Here is a 15,771-nt window from a genome sequence, read left to right on the forward strand (position 1 = left end):
CACCATCGCGCGTGAAGCTACTGACGCTTGCTTTTGCGGCTGGCTGCAAGGTGCGGGCAGTGCATCCTGGGAGTTGTGGTTTCGCGGGCCGTGGGCGTAGCTATTGCTCCTACGGCACAGCTATTGGGCAGTGGGTAGGCTGCGTGCCGCCTACCCCCTGTGCATGCTGCTCCCTCGTGATTGGCTCAGCTCTGGGGCGCATCAGCCAGGAGCAGGGCCCCACTGAGTGCCGGACGGAGATTGGTGGGGCACGGCGGGGGCGCGGCGGGGGCGGGCCAGCGCATGCGCCTGATGGTCTAGCGCTGAGCCGGCAGGCGGGCCCACTGCCAAGATGTCGGCGGCGGCGCTACCCGAGCTGAAGCAGATCAGCCGGGTGGAGGCTATGCGCTTGGGTCCGGGCTGGAGCCACTCGTGCCACGCCATGCTGTATGCCGCCAATCCCGGGCAGCTGTTTGGCCGCATCCCCATGCGGTTCTCTGTGCTGGTGAGGACGGCGGGGCGGGTGGGCCAGGGGCGCGGGCGGCGTGGCCCGCCGTGACCGGCTCCCCTTGCAGATGCAGATGCGCTTCGACGGGCTGCTGGGCTTCCCTGGCGGCTTTGTGGACCGGCGCTTCTGGTCATTGGAGGATGGGCTGAACAGGGTGCTGGGCCTGGGCCTGGGCTGCCTGCGCCTCACCGAGGCCGACTACCTGAGCTCGCACCTGACTGAGGGCCCGCAGCGCGTCGTGGCGCACCTGTACGCGCGGCAGCTGACGCTGGAGCAGCTGCACGCCGTGGAGATCAGTGCCGTGCACTCGCGGGACCACGGCCTGGAGGTGGGGCCCCGGGCTGGCTCTGGCCCCGCGCAAGGCCCCGATGGGTAACACGTCCCGGGCGTCCCGTGTCGGCAGCGGGCGGGCCGGGGCTTGGGGGCCGGGGTGGTGCCTGCCTTGCTGCCTGCCATTGCCAGTCCTGGGAGCCGGGGAAGGAGGTTGGGGAGGGGCAGGGTGTGGCATCTGGGGGTGTGGGGGGTTCACTGGTTGGGAGGGAGCGCATGGGGTGGGGTGGTTGGAAGGGGCATGAGGGCTGGGAAGGCTGGTACGGTGGCTCCATAGCTCTGGCCCTGAGTGCCCTTGGCCAGCAGCAGGCCAGGGTGCGACCCGGCCTGACCCCGTCTCCTCTCCGCATAGGTGCTGGGGCTTGTGCGTGTCCCACTCTACACCCAGAAGGACCGCATGGGGGGATTCCCCAACTTCCTCAGCAATGCCTTCATCAGCACCGCCAAGTGCCAGCTCCTTTTTGCCCTCAAGGTGCTCAACATGATGCCCGAGGAAAAGCTGGCTGAGGCATTGGCCGCTGCCACGGAGAAGCAGAAGAAAGCCTTGGAGAAGCTGCTCCCAGCATCCTCCTCCTGAGGGGCCCAGCCTGCCACCTCGATCACCTTCCCCTGGCTCTCTTGGCTGACCCTCCATCCCGTGGAAGTGTGTGTTCTAGTGTGTGTCCCTGCCGACTGCCCGGAACTCAGGTCTGCAGGGGGAGGGGGGCGGGCTGGGTCCCTGCCCCAGGCCATCGATGCTGAGGTGTGTCGCTGCCACAACTCGCCTATCCGTGGACGGTTTATACCCATGGAAGACGCTGATGTCCAGGTAGAAGCATTCCTGCATCCCCCAGTCAGCCTGGGGCTTGAGAGCCAGGTGGGAGGGGGTTTTGTGCTGTTCATTTTGGCGGTGGTTGGATTTACCGGGGTTGTGTTCCCTTGAGCTGGGCATGGTTCCAGAGGGTAGTCATGGGGGCAAGAGGAAGATAAATAAAGCAGCTCCACCGCCGCTCTCAGTGTGTTCTCTGGTCCCAGCCCTCAGCTTGGTTTGGTGTCTTCTGGGCTGAGCCCACTCTTCCTGGAAACACCCGCTGCTTTCTCCATTCTTAGTACAAGCTGTTCAGGAGAAGGACCTGAAGTGCAGGCCAAGGACTTGGGACAGTGGCAGGTCTGGCTGCTTTGGGTGCATATTCAACCTTTACAGAGTCTGGAAACCTGAGGTTCTAGCCCAGTGAAAAATTTGTGATTAAGTGCTGTTGAGTAAACCTCCATAGGATTTCCGAAGAGCGGCTGGTACATTGAAGGCAACCTTTCAGTTCCCATTCTAGTGTTTACCCTACAGTGTGTTCCTCCTCTCCAGCCTGAGACCTGGACTCCGCACCTGGCTGAGCATTGACCCTGGGGGTACAGTGGGCTTGGGGCCGTAACTGAGCCTCTTCACCAGCCGATCATAAACTTTATTTTCCAGCAAATGACACGTACTGACCAGGCGCCCTGTCCATACCCCAAGGTCAAGCCTGGGTCTGGCACCTGTGGCTCATGTGCTGTCCCCAACGCCCTGGGCTTCCTGCACATTGTGGGCCACCAGCCCTGAGTGACTGGCCCTGCGCGGCCTGCTCGCCTCTGCTCTGCCGTCTTCGGCTCCTCGGACCGCTGCCCTCAGTGTCCTCCTGGCGTACAGGTTCAGGGTGGATTAATCACCCGACGTCAGATTCTGAAAAGAAAGGCCCCAGTGACCAAGAAGGGGAGGCAGGGGGGGTCCGGTCCCCCTGCAGCCCAAGTTGAGCCCACCCTCAGTACTCACTGGCCCATTTGGCTACGGCTCCCGCCAGTTCTGTCTTCCGGTCAGCACCTGCAACTTCTCCAAGCTTTGGGTCACGGACCACAGTGCCTGTCCTGAGGCAGGAGACCAGAGCCCCCTTCTCAGTGGCTGCAGTCTTCCACCCCTCCCCTCCCCTCTGCAGGAGCTGTGCCTTGGGCAAGGTGCACATGCTGCCTCAAGACTCACCCATCTCCTGGACACGGTCCTCCAGGGCTCTGGACAGCTCAGGGAGGCTCAGGGCCTGCAGGGATGCCGGCCAGTCTCTGTAGTCTGTGGGGCAGAGGGCTGCTGGGCCCGGGCTGTGTGTCCTGTGGGGCCCCCGCCTCTGCCCTGGACCCCCTCTCACATGGCAGGTCAGGGTGAGGCCAAGCTGCTCGGAACACTGTATGGCTCCAAGTGAGCCAGGGCAGTGGCCACTCAGCTCAGCCCACACTCACCTCTCCAGCTACCAGAGGGAAGAGGCAGTCCTCCTCATCCCAGGGAGACCCGCAGCGGTAACTAATAGGACAGATGGCCTGAGATGCGTCCACCCTCCCTTACCTAAGGCAGTATCGGATACAACTGGGTCCAAGGTTGTCCCACCTGGGAACTCGTCCTGCCTCACCCGGGCTGCGAGCTCTGCTTGGCAGAGTCTGTGGACACAAGACCTTACACTAATGGTGTGTGTATGTATGGAGCAAGGGGTCCCAAGATGATGAGGGCTGACCCCCTCCCCAATATCCAGTCTTAGAGGTGAGGCCTGGGCACTGAAACAAGCTGTATGGGGTCCCACCTGGGCCAGCTTTGCAGAGGCCAATAGCAAAGACAATGGAGTGTGGCAGTACAGTGACACTCCAGAACCTCCCCAGAAACAGCCGTGAGGGGCCACTCACCGTAACTGGTCCAGGACAAGGGTGGCATCATGGGCGAGGGTCTGGGTCTGCTGCAGCTGGGTGTGTGCGGCCTGGCGGGCGCTGTCCTGCTCTAGGAGGCAGCCCTCCACCACAGCGCGCAGCTCTTGTTCCTGTGATACTTGGCCCCGTACCGCCTCCAGCTCCTCACAGCGCTGGGCACAGGGCTTGGGGTCAGATCTGCCATGACACCCTCCCCAGCTTCTCTGCTGACCCTTTGGGGTGCCCCCGCCCCACCTTGTTCAGTTGGAGAGCCAGCTCCTGCATCCCGGCCTCCAGCCGGTCAGCATAGGCCAGTTCCAGGGCATCCCCAGCGGGGCGTGCACTACTGTGCCAGCGGGCGATGGCAGAGGTCATCTTCCTCTTGGGCCCAAACAACCTTCGGGGTGAGGGAGGGGCCAGTGGTCAGCATTTGCAGGCACCGTCCTCTTCCATGACTGTCCTGGCCACCCCCACTGGCTTTCTCTGCAGCAGCTCTGCCCTGTCCCAGGTGTGGGCAAACCTGCCTCAGGCGTGGGCAAACCTGCCTCAGCCAAGTCGGGAAGCAGCCAATCGCTAGCTGGTGGTAACAGTCTGAGAGCCCTTGGGAGGGAGCTCACCTGAGTGCCTCCTAGCAGGTGTGACTGAACAGAAGGGGCAGCCGGCTCAAGACCAGCTTCTAGACGGAAGAGGCGGGGGACCGACCTGCCCGGCACTCACGTTATGCCGATCTCCTTCAGGTCGCTCTCGGTGAGGGTCAGGAAGATGCGCAGGTCCACATCCTGCTCCTCAAACACCTGCAGGTACTTCAGACACCCAATCTGCTCCAGCAGTGCCGCAAGGTCCTGGAGGGCGAAATGGGGCCAGGATGGCTCAGACCCTGCAGCCCCCCGGCTTCCTCAGTCAGCACCAGGTAGTGTGGCAAGGCGGGAACACAGGGACACATTCCCAGATGGGGGTTCCTGAGACACTGGGACATTGCATGTGACTAGTCACTTGGCTTGCTCCTGTTATGATTCTGTCGTTGGCACCACAGTCCGTGAGGTGCACAGATGGGGCGGGTGGAGTTTGGGAAGATGTGCAGGCTCATTTGGGAAGTTCTCAGTTGTGGATTCTTCCATCGTCTTGCTCTCCTGCTGGATCCAACTAGGGTCTGCTGTCTGCCTGCTGGTGTCTCTGTATTTCCCCACTCTCTTCTCTTTGTCCCACTCCAATCTGATTTTGAATCCCTCTGGAGAATTCTTCATTTCAGTTACTGTACTTCTCAACACCAGCATTTCTCTATGGATAATGCCCATACTTCCCTTCAGCTCTCCGAACACACACACAACAGAGCTGGGGTCACGTCTTGGTCTAACAAACTAGTCTCCATCTGGGTTTCTTCCAGTATGCTTTTCGGCTGGTGGCTTTGTCATCTGTGTATGAGCAGACGGTTTCTTTGCATGTCTTACATTTAGTTGTTGAAAACCGGATGCTTCCAATAACCATGTGGCAAGTGGAAATCCCATCCCCTTGGCTCGCATGGCTGATGTTTGGTGCTGTTTGTTTCGTGAGTGATTTCAGAGATAATTCTGGAAAGTCTATATCCTTTGCCATGTGTAGCCACTGAAGTCTACAAGGTTAGCTGCTTGTTAGTGCCACTGAATCGATTCCAACTCGTAGCCACCCTCTGAGACTATAAATCTTTACAGGACCAGAAAGTCTCATCTTTCTCCCACAGAGCGCCTGGTGGGCTCCAACTGCCAATGTTGTGGTGAGCAGCCCAGTGCTTATCCTTCAGAGCTACGGTGTTCCCTACGTGGTTAGCTTATTGTACAAGTGCCACTGGCTTGGTTTTCCAACTCACGCCACCCTGCAGATCGTGGTCCAGTGCTAACCCTGCAACGCCACACAGTTAATAACTGCCTTAAGCGCCTGGAACCAGTCTTGGTCGATAGGCTGTGTATGTTGGGGCACACCTTCAATACCTGGCCAGGCTGCTGACAGCTCTGCTTACTCGAGTCATTCAGAGGTGAGAACGTAGGGGCTTTCCTGAACAGGTGTGTGACTCTGCAAGCTTGTGGCCTTTCAGGTTGTTAGGACTATGCCAGGATGTCTCATTCCCAGCTTCCCTTGCGGTTCCTCTGTTACTGGCCTCACACGTCACCTAGCATCTCAGGTATCATGTCTGTAACTGTGCCCCAGTGAGGAGGGACTTCTCTGTACAGTGGGGGAACAAGCTCAGAGTCAGATCAAACATACATGGCCATCATCCCAAAAAGTGCCCTTATCTTTCTTTACCTGGGGTCCTGAGTGGGGGGCCCTCTGGGCTTGGGGGAGGGGCCCTGAGGGGCAGGCTGCCCCAGAAGATGTGGTGCTGGGAGAGCACTGGCTGTCACTGTTGTTGTAACGGCTCTTGGTCTTCATGTAGCTTTTTGTTTGCTTGCGGACTGAGCTTTTACGGGCATGATCGGAATCCTGCGTAAGAAGCATGTGGTTAAAGAGCCTGGAGCTTCTGCGTCATCCTCTGCCCGACATTCCCCACCTGTCACCTCCCTTGCATTTCTCAAGCTACTGGGGGGGTGGGGGTAGGGACAGGAGAACTGGTACCTCGTTGCTCTCCAGAGAGGCCTCACTGCTGATGCCCTGGGCCCTGGGCAGCCCCTTGCCACTGCTGCTCCGGGCAGTCCCACAGTTGGCACAGAAAGCCTGCTCATCTGGCAAAGTGAAGAATGCTGACCCACCAGGCAGGCGCACTCGTCCACTTCTTCAACAGTGTAATGTTTTCTTCTGGGCACCAGAGAGTGTGTCCCCAACCCCTTCTGCCCTAAGAACAGTGCCCTCGGTTGGGGCTGGGTGAGTGGGCCCATCTCCTCACTAGACCAGGGTCCTTACTGCACCGTCCACACACCATTATCTACTAGGAGGAGGGGTGGGCACTCAGGAATTCCTACACCTGGAGCCCAGGCTGAGGTGGGTTCAGGACGGTTCGGGGGGTGGGGGGCACATACCCCTACTGCTGCTGCTGCTGCTCTCCACATCCCGCTCGTTGATGGGGGAAGTGACGTCCCGGTAGCAGAGGCCCCCCACTTCCAGGGGGTTCTCATCACTGCTGTTGAAGGAGACATAGCCCCGAGGAGGCACCTGCTCTGTATACAGAATGGGGTGCATAAGTCCACATGTAGCCAAGAGAAAACAGTGCCCTTGTCCCTGCCGCAGCAGTCTCCTCAGGGCTCTCACTGTCGGAGGAGACCACCGGGAACCAGCGCTCAGGCACAGGGCAGCATCCACTCCGGAGCCTGTCATAGCCTGGGCCTGCCCCACTGGCTGGTTCTCAAGCCAAGCGTAGAAGCTGGGCTATGCTCACAGGTTCCAGGGTTATATAGAAAATACACTCACCCATGCCTGCTCATCATGCATGTACCCACACACAAATGCACACTCACCTGCCTGCATCTTCCCTGAGACTTCTAAACAGGCCTTAGAACCCTCTGCAATCCACCCCAGCCAAAAAGATCTGGCTGAACATGCAGGTAAAGGTCAAAGGTCCCAGGCTAAAAATTAGCCGCTGCCACACACACTTCCACAACTACAATGTATGTGTTTACGGAAAAGGGGCAGGACACACGACTAGAGTGTCACCAAGCATGGGCATGGCTGGCAAAGAGAAGATGTGCATCTAGGGCTAGTTCAGACACAGCATCGTGAGGGACGGTCCAACGGCCCCTGGAACGCCAGCGTGGTGAGACCCTGGCAGGACCCCACTGCTGAGCATTCTCCCTACTCACTTCAGAAACACTTACTAGACGGGCTCGGGGAGCCATTCGGGCAGGTGGGAAGGACATCTGGCTGTGCGAGTCAACCGCACACGCTTTAGGCACCTTGGACTGGGGCTGGGGAGCTGTCAGCTCCTGCAGCCCCCTGTGTGTCTACCGTCCTCTCCCAGTGCGAGTGAGTATAAGCATCTCAGGGCTGGCTCCTGAAAAGGGTCTCCTTGCCCAGAGCAGCTGACTCAGCCTGGCACGGATGGCACTCATCCCTGAGTCCTGGCAGCCTCCTGCGAGCCCCCTGTAGTCCACAATCTAGTCCAGAGCACCAGCGGACAGTTCTCAGAGCTGCAAGGAGAGCCTGGCCCTAGCACATGCCCAGGTGAAGTGAGACTGCAGCGGTCACATTTCCCTGCGCTAGGGGAGCCATCTGAACGATGAGTGAAATCAGAGCTGAGCTACCAGCATTCTATTCTGACATAAGCCAACAGTAAAAGAGTCAAAAGATGAACCAGATCTCAACGTGCCCGCCCAGCACTGTAATCGGCTGTGAGGCTCACTCCTGGTGAGAAATGTCAGCAAGCCACCAGGAAGTGGGACTGCTCACCATAGCAAGGCTGCGGGGTCCTGCTCCCAAGTCCAATGGCAGTGATCCTGGCCAAGGCGCGCGGCCCCTCGTGGATGCTGAGGCCCTTCTTCCGGCATGGTCTCTGTCTCTGAGGAACAGAGCAGGATTCGTCGGATGAGCTTAAGTCTTCATATTTTTCTGTGGGTCAGACATCAAAATTAGAGCAATTTGTTCAGTGATGGACTAATTTACCACTACTAAATCAAACCAAAAAGACAAGTTAACTGGTGTTTTCAAATTAATACAAAGAAGAATGTGCCCCCAAGGACTTGACTTGCAAGGAATGACACAGTGGACCTGTCCATTGCTCAAGACGGGCCACAGGGACATCAGAATTGGTGGTGACTTGCTAAACATGAGGCTGAACTGAAACCATTTAAGACAATGAGGTAAAAGACACTTTCCCCGACTTTTCTCTGCCTGTGCTTGCATTTGTTCTGAAAGACAGACATTATGTTTACAGTCTGAGATAAATTTTAAGTTTAAACGATAAGAGCTATCAGTGAAAATACAGGAACATGAATCACAACCTCTTCAGCAATTTTATATTTTCAGCCTGAACAACTTTTTGGGAAATGAATGCCAAATGTTTGCTATTGAGAGTTTTGCAAAATATTTCCAATCACTGTCCCATCTGAGCTGAAAGAGCTGAACGTGTCCAATCACCATTTAACAGGTTCTGGCATCTTCCATCAGGTGTCCATCTGAGAAGCAAGGCACTGAACTGAGTGACAGATCCTCATCTTAGGACATCCTGGATGTGCAGCTAGCCAGGAGCGGGTCCCTCATGTGACCTCACACCACGTGAGCTGCTGTTTACTACACAACACATCCGACGTCAAGAAGGACACTGGGCAGAGTCCTGCTCACAGAAATGCGGCCCCGAGTGGCCACATGCTCCTTCCCACTCACAGCTGCTCAAGGCTCTACACCAATGGGAGGAGAGTACAGGCCTGCCCAAATAGGGGATGAAGGATGTTATTTAAAAATACAGGGACCTAAGTGGAATTTTGGGAAGATGGCAGTGCAAACTCACCACTCTTCCGGCCCTCCCTGACAAATACAATAAGGAAATGGAGCTTGGCTTTGAAGACCGCTGAATCGGGGAGCAGCAGGGGACTGCAGGCAGGCAGGCGTCAGTGAGTCTACCACTTTCATAGGGTAGGAAAGTCGCTTCTCCCAGCCACCAGGGCCACCAGCTGCTGTGAACTGGGGAAAAAGCCTGGAAAAGGGGTCTGTGTTCCTAACCACCACGGCCTCTGCTCTACAAAAATGACCCTAAAACCCACAAGGGGTTCCCTTCAGTGTGTGCCAGTACCTCTCCCACCTGGACACTGATGGCTACGAGCCTGCGGTCATCCTGGCCAAGGCGAGTAGCCCCAGAAGGCCCTGCAGTGGAGTCCGCAACCACGTCACCCCTACCTGCCTCCACAGATGCCATGTCACCCAGGGAGTGTTTGTTCCCCATTCCAGTTGGCGTGGAGGACTGCTAACAGACTGCTGTGGGCTACGAAATGAGAGGAAGCTAGACCCACAAGCAACATACTACATGGGGGGGGTTGAGGGGATTTCTGAGAGCAACAAGACAGCTGTCCCTAGGAGTCCACTAACTCAACCTCAACCAGTCACTGCTGGTTACGAGACTGACAGAAGGTTCCCTACAGTGACGTCAGAAGGTGGCCCCAAGTAGAAACTGCTCCACCAACCAGCACAGGGCCACTAGGGTTCTGGAAACAAGAAGACCCACTGTCTCAGGTCTTTCTGGGAAGTGCCAGTCTCTCCTCCTGAAGCAGGAGAGTCGGCCTGTGCTCCCCTGACTTCCAGCTCAGACAGAAACAGCCCCAAGAGCAGCGAAGGCAGCCCAGGGCCAAATGGAAGGTGAACACCCAGAGAAACACCGATGGAAACTCTACTCAAACTCGTGCAGAACATCAAAAGGGATGGAACACCCACCCCCCAACCCCCATGTTGATTTTATGAAGCAACCATAACTCTCAAACCAAAACCAGGCAAAGTCATCAATGAAAAAGAAGAGACCATTATCCTTCATGAAGGGGAATACGCTGAACACAGGATAAATAGTAGCAGACAAAATAGATGACTAGGACCTCCTAAAAATTAAGAGACACTTAGTGCCTCTAAACATTTCACAAAAGAGTACAAAGAAAACCTATAGGCTAGGAAAAAAAAATTAGCAATGACATACTAGCTAAGAGACTTAATTGCTAAACTTTACAAAACACTTCAATGCCTCAACAAAAAAAGAAAGAATTCTATTTAAAAACGTGCAGAGGACACAAAAACACACTTCACCCAAACCGTTCAGGCAGCAACACCTAACAGATGCTGGCAATCAGCAGCTGTCAGATTTCATGGGATAAGCGCAGGGTCACGCTCACCAGCTGCTCTCCTGGTCTGATAGAAACTGAGGGAACCCCCCACGACTCTGACACTTAGACACCCTTCAAGTCGAACTGAACTCACCCCTGTAGCTCAACTTTCAGCCCAACTGCAATCAGGTGAACACAGGACCGAGGAGGTACACACTCTGCCCTCAAAAGAGCAGCATTTGCTGAAGGGCAAAGCTCCGAAGGCAGAAGGGGCAAGAAAGACGGTTAATGGAGCCAGTACCACAGGGAGGAAGTGGAGGGGGGCTGCAGTCATCGTAACAAAACAAAAGGTGTAAAAATGGAATGGAAAACACATTTGGTCTTTCACCCAAATCATAATTAAAAAGAGAAAAAACCCAAACCGTTCACATCATCAGCAGACAGACAGAGGATACTGTGGTAGAGAAACCCTGTTTACAAGGCCAACAGCGAAGACAAAGCAGAGTAAACCAAAGTGATGTCCAAGAGCTCCCAGGAAACCCTGCACAGCCTCCCTGCCAGACATGAAAGTGCATTTGAACAACAACACAACCCTTGTTCTTGGATGCCATTCATTTAAAAATAGACCACGGTCTTAAGAAAACTAGCACTTTGCTTTTAAGGAGCTAAACAAGTTGACTCTCAAGTTCCTGTAGAAAAATCGGAAAACACAGAAACAGAAAAGCTCTGAGGAGGAACTAGCTCTTAATCTCCTAGTTACTAAAACTGACGAAATGAAGCCTCTCTCATTAGAACAGTGGGGGTCTGGATGTGATTGGACCAACGGAAATGAACACAAAGTGCAGATGCAGACCCAGTTCCCAGTGGGAGCACCAATCCCTGGGGCAAAGCTGACCTTCTAAATAAACAAGACAAAACTCGATCCACACCTCACAGGAGAACAGCATTCCAATGTAAAAATACTGAACCAAGAAAGCTAGCATTCTTACACACCCAGGGTGTACACAAAGGTTTCTGTGACTTAAAATCCAGAGATAATGAAACTCCACACCAAGCCGACTTAACTGCTATGGATTCAATTCGGACTCCTGGTGACCCTGTGGAGCTTTATGAGCTCAGAAAACCTCATTTGTCTCTCAGGGCATGGCTGGTAGGGCTGAGCAGCCGGACTTGCAAGTTCATAAAGTTTTCATATCTAGATTAAGAAGTAATTTCCCCTCATAGCAGTCCCGTGCTTACTCTACAGCACCACCAGAGGCAATAAAAGATTGACAAATGTAACTACAAAAATACTTGAGATTTCTGGCCAGATGGCGGCCTTTAATAAAACATCTTCAAATGGCAAGGAAGTCAAGTAGATTTCAAAATAAAACAGTTTTAAATGAGGAAAAAAAATTTTTTTTAATTACAGGGTAACCTCAAAGAAACTTAATGCAGGTTCTATCAAACCAAAAATGGCAAACCATAAAGGGTAGTAAGCATTAAAACAACAGCAATGAAGAAATGAGAGGGAAATCCACAAACAGAATGAACTCAGGGTGGAAATGTACAATAAACTAGCCACACCACACACAAAAAGACAGCAATCAATTCATACCTATCAATACACTGAATATAAATGAATTCAGTGTACCAGGCAAGAGACGTACCTTACACACAAAGGCAAAAATAAAAAAAAGATGGGGAAAAAAATAGCTAACAGCAATAGTAAACAACCAGGAGTGGCAATATTAATAATCTCTGATAAAATAGACTTTAAGGCAAAAAGAAGCATAAGGGACAAAGAAGGACATTATCTCACGATTAAAGGTCAACTGAACAAGAGGATATAACCATAACATCTATGACCCTAATGAAAGAACTTCCAAATGGATGAACTTTAATACTTAAAAGAAATAGGCAATTCTACAATAATAACGGGATTTTAATACACCACTTTCTATGAAGGACAGAACAACTCGAGAGAAACCCAACAAAGACACAGAAGAACTAAACAACACAATCAACCAACCTGACCTCGGAGACATACACAGAGCACGCAACCCAACAACAGCACGATAGACATTCTTCTCCAGTGCACATGGAACATTCTCCAGAACAGACCTTATGTTAGGCCACAAAGCAAACCTCAATAAATTTAAAAACATCAAAATACTACAGAGCATCTTTTCAGAACCCAATGCTATAAAATTAAAAATCAACAGTAGGAAGTTCAAGGGGGGAAAAAATAAAATACATGGAAATTGAACAACACCCTGTTTAAAAGCTACTGGGTAATTGAATAAATTAAAAAATGAAATAAAAATTCATAGAATTAAACAAGAATGAAAACATACCACTATCTTTGGGACACAATAAAAGTAGTCCTTAGCAATTTACAGCAATAAACACATACAGCCAAAAAAAAAGAACCAAAATTAACACCTCACGTTAACATCTACAACCATTAGAAAAAGAATAGCGAGACTAAGCCTGTAGCCACCAGAGGAAAACAAATAAATATTGTTGTATTGTTATTGTTGTTGTTGTTATGTGCCGTGGAGTCGGTTCCGACTCATAGCGACCCTGTACAGGGTTTCCGAGGCTGTAAATCTTTACAGGAGCAGAACGCCTCATCTTTCTCCCGCGGAACAGCCGGTAGTTTCGAACTGCTGACCTTAAAGTTCACAGCCCGATTCGAAACCACTACGCTACCAGAGCTCCTTTATTAGAGGAGACATAAAATGAAAAACAGAACAATAGAATCAACAAGAAGTTAATGGCTTAAAAGGATCAATAAAATTAACAAACTACTGGCAAATCTAAAAGAAAACAGAAGATGCAAATAACATGAATAAAAAATATGTTAAGTGCCTTCCAGTCCGTTCCGACCCATAGTAAACCTATATAGGGTTCCCAAGGAGCGGTTGGTGAACTTGAACCTCCGACCTTGTGGTTTAAACTGACTTTGCGGTCTAGGGCATTAATCCGCAGTGCCACACCAGAACTCCAAGAAACTATATGGGCGATACCACAATAGAACCAATGGAAATAATAAGAATAACATAATACTATGAAGAATTGTACTTCAACAAATTTGAAAATCTAAAAGAAATGGACAAATTTCTAGAAACACATGACTAAATTAACACAGACTGAAGTAGAAAACTTGAGCAGATCTGTAACAAAAGAAGAGATTGATCAAATCACTAAAAAAGACTTCCAACTTAAAAAGCCTGGGCCCAGATGGCTTCACTGGTGAATTCTACTAAACATTCAGAGACAAGCTAACACCAATTCTACTCAAACTATTCCAGAACACTGAAAAGGAAAGAAAACTCCTAAATTCATTTTATGAAGCAAGTATAACTCTGATACCAAAACCAGGCAAAAACATCCCTAAAAAAGAAAGTTATAGACCAATATCCCTAATGAACATAGATATAAAAATTCTCACCAACATCCTAGTCAATAGAATCCAACAACATATCAAAAAATACATCATGACCAAGTGGGATTCATACCAGGTATGCAGGGATTTTCAATACTAGAAAAACAATGTTATCCACCACATAAATAAAAGGAAAAAAAAAGCATCTGAAAAATCCAACACCAATTCCTAATCAAAACCACTCCACACAATAGGAATAGAAGGGAAGCTTCTCAACATAATTAAGGGCATATATTCAAAACCTTGTGTGGTGCTATTGGATAATAAGCACAAGGCCGGCTGTTCAAACCCACAAGCCACTCCTCAGAAACCTTATACAGGGTTGCTATTAAGTCAACTGACTTATACACCACTTAACACCACCAATACAAAACCTACAGCCAACATCAATGTGAATGCAGAGAAACGGAAAGCTTTCCCTTGTGAACAGGAACCAGAAAAGGACGCCCAGTATCACACTCCTAATCAACATTGTGCAGGAAGTCTTAGCCAGAGCTGTAAGGCAAGCCAGGGAAATTAAAGACATTCAAGTTGGCAAAGAAATAAACCTCTCTCTAACAACGTATTGCATTAGGCAAATCTGCTGCACAAGACCTTTTTAAACTGTTGAAGAGCAAAGATGTCAGCTTGAGGACTAAGGTGTGCCTGACCCAAGCCATGGTATTTTCAATAACCTCATATGCATGCCAAAGCTGGACAGTGAATAAGAAAGAATGTAGAAGAATTGATGCTTTGGAGTTACAGTGTTAGAGGAGAATATTGAAAGTGCCATGGCTGTCAAAAGAACCAAACAGATCCGTTTTGGAAGAAGTGCAGCCAGAGTGTTCCTTGGAGGCCAAGATGGCCAAACTTATCTCTCATATTTCAGACACATTGTCAGGATGGACCAGTTGCTGGAGAGGGATATCATGTTTGGTTAGGTGGAGGGTCAAAGAAAAATAGGAAGACCCCCAACAAGATGGATTGGCCAAGTGGCAGCATCAGTGGTCTCAAGCGTGGCAACAGTAGTGAGGTTGGCCCACAGGATCGGTCAGTGTTTCGTTCTGCTGTGCATAAGGTCACTTGATGGCACCTGACAGCAACAATTTGCAGATGACTTAATTCTATCTATACCTAGAAAATTCCAAAGTCTCAGCAAAAAAATTAATGGAATTCATTAAAGATTCAGCAAAGCACCAGGGTATACGATCAACGTGTACAAATCAGTTGTATTCCTTTACGTTAATAAAGAGACCTCTGAAAAAGAAATCAGGACAACAGCCCCATTTACAATAGCTACCCAAAAGATGAAATAAATCAAACCAGAGAAACAAAATGACCTAATACAAACAAAACTATGAAACATTACACCAAGAAAACAAAACACCTGTACAAATGGAAGCATATATACTTCGTTCATGGATACAAAACTTAACAATATGAAAATATCAACACTACCCAATGCGCAACCTATAGATATAACGCAATCCCAATCTAGATTCGAATATCAGTCTTTAAAGATATGGACAAACTAAACGCTAACTTTATATGGAAAGGAAAGAGACCTTGAATAAGCAAAGCACTGAAAAAGAGTCCTGTTGTAGAGTGTGTGCTGTAGGATAATCACTGGACCATTAAGCAGGAGACTGGCAGCTCAAACCCCCACCAGCCACTCCTCAGAAGCCCTGTCTATACAGGGTCTTTATTAGGTGGACCCAATTTAGCAATTAGAAAAGAACAAAGTAGGAGGCCTCTAACTTCCCAATCTCAAAACCTACTACACAGCTACAGTAGTCAAAACAGCCTGGTACTGGTACAGTGAAAGGCACATAGATCACTGGGGCAGAATTGAGAATCCAGGAGTAAATCCACCCACCTATGGTCAGTTGATCTTTGACAAAGAGTCAGAACACTGTGGGGAAGGGAAATCTCGTCAACAAACGGTACTGGCAAAACTGGAAATCCAGTTGCAGAAGAATGAAACAAGATCTGGATCTCACACATAAACAAAAATAGACTCAATGTGGGTTAAAGCCCTAAATGCGAAACCTAGGACTATAATGATCCTCAATGAAAACATAGGGACAAACTGAGGGCTCTGATACATGACACAAATACACTATCAAACTGAGGGCTCTGATACATGACACAAATACACTATCAAACTGAGG

The 15,771-nt window shown here is 50.7% G+C and overlaps 2 protein-coding genes across 2 annotated transcripts in view; one reads left to right on the forward strand and one right to left on the reverse strand.

Moving 5' to 3' along the window:
- The first annotated feature begins 321 nt into the window (after nt 1-321).
- On the forward strand, nt 322-1,494 carry NUDT16L1 (nudix (nucleoside diphosphate linked moiety X)-type motif 16-like 1). The gene is made up of 3 exons (XM_006874891.1): nt 322-484; nt 555-815; nt 1,170-1,494. Exons 1-3 carry the CDS (start codon nt 332-334, stop codon nt 1,392-1,394), a joined length of 639 nt encoding a protein of 212 aa, XP_006874953.1. The 5' UTR covers nt 322-331; the 3' UTR covers nt 1,395-1,494.
- Nucleotides 1,495-2,612: 1,118 nt separating this feature from the next.
- The window catches only part of ANKS3 (ankyrin repeat and sterile alpha motif domain containing 3), a 25,229-nt gene continuing 12,070 nt past the window's right edge, over nt 2,613-15,771 (reverse strand). The window contains exons 6-15 of the mRNA XM_006874892.1: nt 7,841-7,999; nt 6,478-6,615; nt 6,077-6,183; nt 5,768-5,944; nt 4,208-4,332; nt 3,746-3,887; nt 3,491-3,663; nt 3,201-3,250; nt 2,805-2,906; nt 2,613-2,692 (exon numbers count right to left, since the gene is read on the reverse strand). Of these exons, the coding sequence (XP_006874954.1) occupies nt 2,613-2,692; nt 2,805-2,906; nt 3,201-3,250; nt 3,491-3,663; nt 3,746-3,887; nt 4,208-4,332; nt 5,768-5,944; nt 6,077-6,183; nt 6,478-6,615; nt 7,841-7,999 (1,253 nt within the window). The remainder of the gene's footprint in view (nt 2,693-2,804; nt 2,907-3,200; nt 3,251-3,490; nt 3,664-3,745; nt 3,888-4,207; nt 4,333-5,767; nt 5,945-6,076; nt 6,184-6,477; nt 6,616-7,840; nt 8,000-15,771) is intronic.

The sequence above is a fragment of the Chrysochloris asiatica genome, unplaced genomic scaffold (genome assembly GCF_000296735.1).
Source record: "Chrysochloris asiatica unplaced genomic scaffold, ChrAsi1.0 scaffold00305, whole genome shotgun sequence".
Lineage (NCBI taxonomy): Eukaryota > Metazoa > Chordata > Mammalia > Afrosoricida > Chrysochloridae > Chrysochloris > Chrysochloris asiatica.

What these genes read in the sequence shown, in the direction of transcription:
- NUDT16L1 (XM_006874891.1), top strand. Translation starts at nt 332, where the DNA reads ATGTCGGCGGCGGCGCTACCCGAGCTGAAGCAGATCAGCCGGGTGGAG. An exon ending in CCATGCGGTTCTCTGTGCTG is followed by an intron (nt 485 to 554) that starts GTGAGGACGGCG and finishes CTCCCCTTGCAG; the next exon opens with ATGCAGATGCGCTTCGACGG. An exon ending in CGCGGGACCACGGCCTGGAG is followed by an intron (nt 816 to 1,169) that starts GTGGGGCCCCGG and finishes CTCTCCGCATAG; the next exon opens with GTGCTGGGGCTTGTGCGTGT.